This window comes from Salminus brasiliensis, chromosome 9, assembly GCF_030463535.1.
Source record: "Salminus brasiliensis chromosome 9, fSalBra1.hap2, whole genome shotgun sequence".
Classification (NCBI taxonomy): domain Eukaryota; kingdom Metazoa; phylum Chordata; class Actinopteri; order Characiformes; family Bryconidae; genus Salminus; species Salminus brasiliensis.
The window spans coordinates 5,069,869-5,076,248 of NC_132886.1; the positions used below are offsets into that span (position 1 = coordinate 5,069,869).

Below are 6,380 nucleotides of genomic sequence, written 5' to 3' on the forward strand. Positions count from 1 at the left end.
CGCTATGTATGAGCAGCGGCTTCAGCAGTCCAACACATCGCTGGAATTCACTCTGCAGAATGTAGGAAGCTACTAAATTTAGGAAGTCAGTATGTAGGGTAAGACACCTCGGGACATGGGAAACAGCCGAGGGAGAAACGACTATACTGGGCAGCGTAACTGTAGTTGGCAGTTGTGGCGTTTCTGACCAGCAGGGCATGAGTAAGCACAGATTAGATTAGGGTTCAGCCTCGGCTGCACTTTGCGTGGGTGTGACGGCCACTCTCCACCTCATCAGTTACACATCAGAAGCTCATATCTGTGTAAGGCTTTCAGGCAGTTTTTAATCTGGAGCATACACACATTAAAAAGATAGGAGTATATATACACACACACGCACTTGTAGTAAATGTAAGTGGACAGTAATTAAGTGTGTTGGCTATACAGCAGCTCTGGGTGAGTATACAAATACAGTACTGTCCAAAAACAAATAAATAAATATAAATAAAAAAGCTGCTTTTCTGGGTAGTAAGTGTTTACTTGCTCAGTATTGCTCAATACTAATGATGGATTTCTGGATCGGACTGACAGAAGATCAGAAGTCAAGCTAACCTGTCTATGCAGTGCTGGCCTGGGCAACACACTGGTATGTATTCACAGTACCAGGCTGTTAGAGCGGTGTTCGCTGGGTGCTTCAGACTGAAACACATGAAAACCACAGGTAAGAATACGCAGCACTGCGAAAGGTTCGCTTTGGTGCAGCTGAATAAAACAGAACACACCCGTCCAATCAAAACCAACTACTTAACAACAGAGGCTACTGTATATAATCACTGCTGTCCAACCAAAACCACATATCTCCAGTTTTGCCCGTATTTTCTTTTCTTTTTAGCCATGGTCTGAACCCTGTAGCTGCTTCTGTACGCTGTGTAAATCAGTCTGAATGAATGGACCAATAAAATCACCTTCCTGAAGCTACTTGTCTAACAAGCTGCTCACAAACAAGTGTGGCATCTCTGAAACTACCGCGTCATGGATGGACGGACGGATGGATGGGTAGATGGATGATAGATGGATGGATGATAGATGGATGGATGGATGATAGATGGATGGATGGATGGATGATAGATGGGTAGATGGATGATAGATGGGTAGATGGATGGATGGATGGATGGATGGATGGATAGATGGATGGATGATGGATAGATAGATAGATGATAGATGGATGGATGGATGATGGATGGGTAGATGGATGGATGGATGGTAGATGGATGGATGATGGATAGATAGATAGATGATAGATGGATGGATGGATGATGGATGGGTAGATGGATGGATGGATGGGTAGATGGATGGATGGATGATGGATAGATCGATAGATGGATAGATGGATGGATGATGGATGGGTAGATGGATGGATGGATGATGGATGGGTAGATGGATGGATGGATGGATGGGTAGATGGATAGATGGATGGATGGGTAGATGGATAGATGGATGGATGGATGGATAGATTAGTTATGAACACTACTCCTCAGTGCAAGTGGGGGAAAGACAAGAAAAGCAGGTTCTTGTCCTCTCCTTCACGGTTCTAGACAGCGTATTTATTTATACACAACCCAGAACCTAACAGACCTTTTTAATATCATGGTATTAAAACCCGGTAAGTTTTATCAGCTGCCTTTAGACCAAGAATGTGAAGAAGAAATAACAGCTTTTTATCTGATGCTCTTTTCTCAGTCAGAGCCACCCACTACTGCAGCAGTCCACCAGCCAAACTGAGACAGAGCACCAATTACCAACCCTTTAAATATAAACCTAAGACAAACCAAACCTGCAATCATGTGTAATTACACTATTTTCCTCTGTGGTACTGCTTTCATATGAGGGATTTATTTATTTATTTAGTGCTGCTTACTGAGCTGATGACATTAGGCCATTATTCTATATATAAACTGTCCAGGGACTACAGATGAAAAACCTGGCACATTCACACTGATATGGAAACTAAAATGCTGACTAATGTGAACTGTCTCTGGTAAATCAATCAATCAATAAAACTTATTAAAACTTTCTGTCGAAACCCTCATTCTCTTTTCCAGATATTATGCACATTACATTACATTATATATATATATATATATATATATATATATATATATATATATATATATATATATATTATACACGTAGGAGAAGGCAGAGTTGGGAACCTTGCCCGAGGACCCTTACTGGTGTAGCGTGGAGGTGCACTTTTAAATGTTTCAAGGATGCTGGTCTCATTTTTAAGTTTTTCCATGGGCTTGATCCTCCTCTCATGGGCCAATTTATACTACAGAAGGATAGTAGCGGTAGTAGTAGTGGTGGTGGTAGTAGAATGGTAGCAGTAGTAGTGGTAGTGGTAGTGGTAGTGGTGGTAGCAGTAGTGGTAGTGGAAGTAGTAGCGGTGGTGGTAGCAGCAGTGGTGGAAGTAGTAGTAGTAGTGTCGTCTCGGTTCGTCTTCCTCTGGAGATGGACTTGTTATTCAAAAAGGAGAGTCTGTAGCCACCGTCTTTAGTTGTAACAATAATATATTTTATTGCAATCGAAAGAACAGTGTGGAGAGAGTCTGCCAATTCTGGGTGCCCTTCGGTCTCTCTCTCCCCGACTTAGGAATACCTTGAGTTTTTATACCTTATTTCACGCCACATTCTGTTGGAATGTTGCCATATATGGAATGTTTACATTTCATCCATAGGGAACAGCCATTAGCTCCCCCATTACCTAAGTGGTCCATGGCCACATCTGGACAGCGTTTAAATCACTGACACGTCTGCCCAACGGGATGTCCAAATCTAAACAGCATCTTATGTCTGTTCAATTTGTGTAGATTTGGTCAAGAAACGGGGCCCCCTTTCTTTTCTACATCTGCAAAGCCAATGAATATACTACATTTGCCCCCTTTGAGCCTAATCAGAGGCTCAATAAAATAAAAGAGCATCACACACATGGTTACATGTGCTTCTAAAGACCTATTCCTTCTATGTTTGCCTTTTTTAACACTTATTTCACAGAATGTGAGAGCGAAAACCTGCCAGGCAGCTATCTCACTTTTAATATCCCTCAATCATCCAAGACAGGAAAAAAACTCTCTCACGGTCCCTCTGCCCCAGGCGACCACATGCTGTACTCCAGGCCAATGTACAAAGAAGGAATGTCTCATTGATATATATATTGAATATGGACATCTGCTAGTGTGAGTAAATACATTTGGAACCCCATTAAACCAAAAATAATGTGTACTTTCAGGCTGGTCGACCCATCGGACCTTCCAATACACCTGTCCCTGCCTACCATTACTGACCCTAGTATCGAGAAAAAATCAAAACCCCTGGGGTCACGCTGTGCTTACTCACAATAAAATACATCATCTTACAACTCATTTACAAAATAATATCAATAGATTATACATATCAAAACTACTATTTATACATGTAGTGTATTTAGAGTACAGACAGTAATAATTGACAAGTTTAAATGTGGCACATTGGAGTTCATCAACAACGGTGTTCCTTGATGGTGAGTGTTCCTTGATGGTGAGTCGGGATAGATGAATTTACAATGTCCTTGTTCAAAAGATCTTCAGATCTCTCGATTAGTAATGTCCATCAACATCTGACCCCTTTTCTGCCTCTTGGGATCTCTGAATACCAGTCCCCCACAGTGGTACTCCCCACGCTAGTCTGAAGGGAAAGATAGAAACAACAGCCAATATCTTTTCTTCAAAACATCAAATGCAGATTTCACAACAACAGTATTACACTACTCAGTAGATCATCTTTCCAGCCACCCTTTTCAGCCATACTATCATATACTTAAATCCCCTTTTTCATAAGCTGTGGTAATATAACATAGGTGTTATAACTTATGATAAAAGACTTGATTCACTAAATTAAAGTCATAATCCAAGTAGATACTCAGAATGGATATTTATCCACCAAATCACCTTCTAATACTAATCCCTCATCTTCTTCTGAATCTGTCCTAGGTAATAATGGCAGTTGCATTTGTTCCCCCGGCATTACAATTCCAACCCATCTTAAAATCATTGCCTTAGCAAAAGTCAATATCAGTGTGCAACAACAGAACATTACACATAGCGACAAAAGCGCAGCACCAAACAACTGAGCCAACAATGTTCCCACATAACGATTGAATCCAGCTTTTTGCAGAATTTTTTCCATGCCCGGCACTCCCAGGAGATTAGCAAGAAGTCTTTTAATATCTCCTACAGCAGGTTGTGTTCCCACCATGATCTCTTCCAACTTTGCAATCCAAGGATGTGCTCCGTCTTGTAGAGTTGGCAATTTTTCCAAAACATCAGACATGTCTGTATTCTGCCAAGGCTTGTATTCCAATGTCTGTCCTCGGATGATCACTGGACACATCTTGTCACATGATGTTCCTTTTCTTGGGCGCAATGCATATCCCTTGTCCACTTTCTGAGAGCCTTCCGTCCTCAATTCCTTCTTCTGCATCTGTAGCTCCTTCAGTTGTTTTTCCAGTCTGTTCTGCTTCTCTAAACTCATAGCAGTGTCCACATGAGAAAGGCATTGGTCTATACGCCTCTCTACACTTCTCATAGCCCTGTCGATGTCTTCTTCCATTCTTGAACTGGCTGTGGTCGGGAAGAATCCTCTTGAAGTACAAAGACTTGTGGGTCCCTTGTCTTGGTCGTCGTCTTCATTTTCACTTTCATCAGAACTCTCATCAGTGGAGTCCTCATACCGTCTAGTCTTGCCTCCTCTCCTTTCTGCCCTCACCAGGATCCGTCTGACTGCTGGATCATATCCTCCTCTGGCTTCTTCCCAAGCACTCTGATCCACATCATCTCCAACTTTTGTCCTCCTGGTCTTCACTGCACCTTCGATTTGCAAACATGTTGTTTTCTTCTTACTTTTGGAAGTTGGATACATCTTTATAATTGTTTCTGCTTTGCCTGCTTCCACTATTCGGTCGTCCTCATCTCTGATACGATAGTCTCCCTCTTGAGTGATCACTGGAAGCTGGGGATAGATCTCCTTAGACGTCACCTCCTTCTCATATGGTGGGGGATTTTTTACTGGGTTGACATGTGAAAATGGTGCACTAATTTCTGCCATCTGCTTTTCTTTTTCTGCCTCCTCTCACATCCCATATCAGAGAAAAGGAGAATCACGCCAGAGTTAATATTGTCATAAACTCTCAAGGTCCATAACAATTCACTGTAAACATACATTTTCCATCCTATTTCCATCCACTTTCAATACATCTTCCTTCTGTTCCTACATACTAAAATACCATCTTGAACCATTCTTCATATCCCCAAGGGACTCTTGGTCTACTGCCAACATAGTTTCTCAACTATCATCATAAAATAGACTATTCCGCTTAAACCAATTTAACACTCTTCACCTTCTTAAGCCCAAGTGTATATGTATGTTGACATGCCTGACTCTCCCTTAGCCAGGGGTCATAGGTCAACCAGAAACATATGTGTGCAAAGCCTATCTTCACACTAGTATGTATGGTGGATAGTCCCCTTTCTCCCGCTGTGCAGAAAGGGAGAGAAATACCAGCAAAACAGAAAAACTAATTTAACCCTTCGAGGCTCACTAGTTCCTCTCATAAAGTAACCCTGTGTAAGGTAACTACCAACATGAGTGATACTAGTAAAACAACATTATCATCATAATGGTCTGCACCCTGAACAATTTGCATAACAGTTCATACTGGGTCTAATAATCACTTAGGTTTAATGCATTCTCAAAGCATAACCAGCACTCCAAGCCACACACTCACTGTACTCACTGCCACAGAACATCAAGAAAATCACCACCTCCATTATAATAATCCCAACGACAGTTGGCTAGAAGCACTATAATAGTCTATTCTTCAACACACGCCATACCAAGAACATCACTGGACCCATTTCAACACAGGAAAAACAACAACCTTAGACATCTTTTCCCCCATACAAACCAACCATTCTGCCATTACTATTCTCTAGTCATACTTCTTATGAACACATATTTAACAAGACTAATATTATTATTGTAATATATTATCTCATATGACACCACAACCAAACTCTTAACCATGAACCATCATTTCTCCTCATAGGAAAAATCTCACTCTGCCAGGCCCCTGTGCTCCTGCATATCTTGTCATTAACACTGCATTACACATCTGGCGCTCAGCCACGCCTTAGCCATTGCAAAACACAGAATCACAAACCTATTACTAAATTCCTTTAGTAACCACTCGCCTTTATATAGTTATATGCAAACACAAAGTGTATATTTAATACACTCCTCTACTTATCTTACATTATGGCTATCATATTATATCAACATTCTACAATCAGTATTAATTTCATTTAT

At 41.1% G+C, this 6,380-nt stretch overlaps 1 protein-coding gene across 1 annotated transcript in view; it reads right to left on the bottom strand.

The window, feature by feature from the left end:
- The window catches only part of LOC140562205 (SUN domain-containing ossification factor-like), a 28,822-nt gene extending 23,702 nt beyond the window's left edge, over positions 1 to 5,120 (bottom strand). Inside the window, exons 1-2 of the mRNA XM_072687656.1 lie at positions 4,153 to 5,120; positions 592 to 678 (exon numbers count right to left, since the gene is read on the bottom strand). Of these exons, the coding sequence (XP_072543757.1) occupies positions 592 to 678; positions 4,153 to 5,120 (1,055 nt within the window). The remainder of the gene's footprint in view (positions 1 to 591; positions 679 to 4,152) is intronic.
- Between the last annotated feature and the right edge of the window lie 1,260 nt (positions 5,121 to 6,380).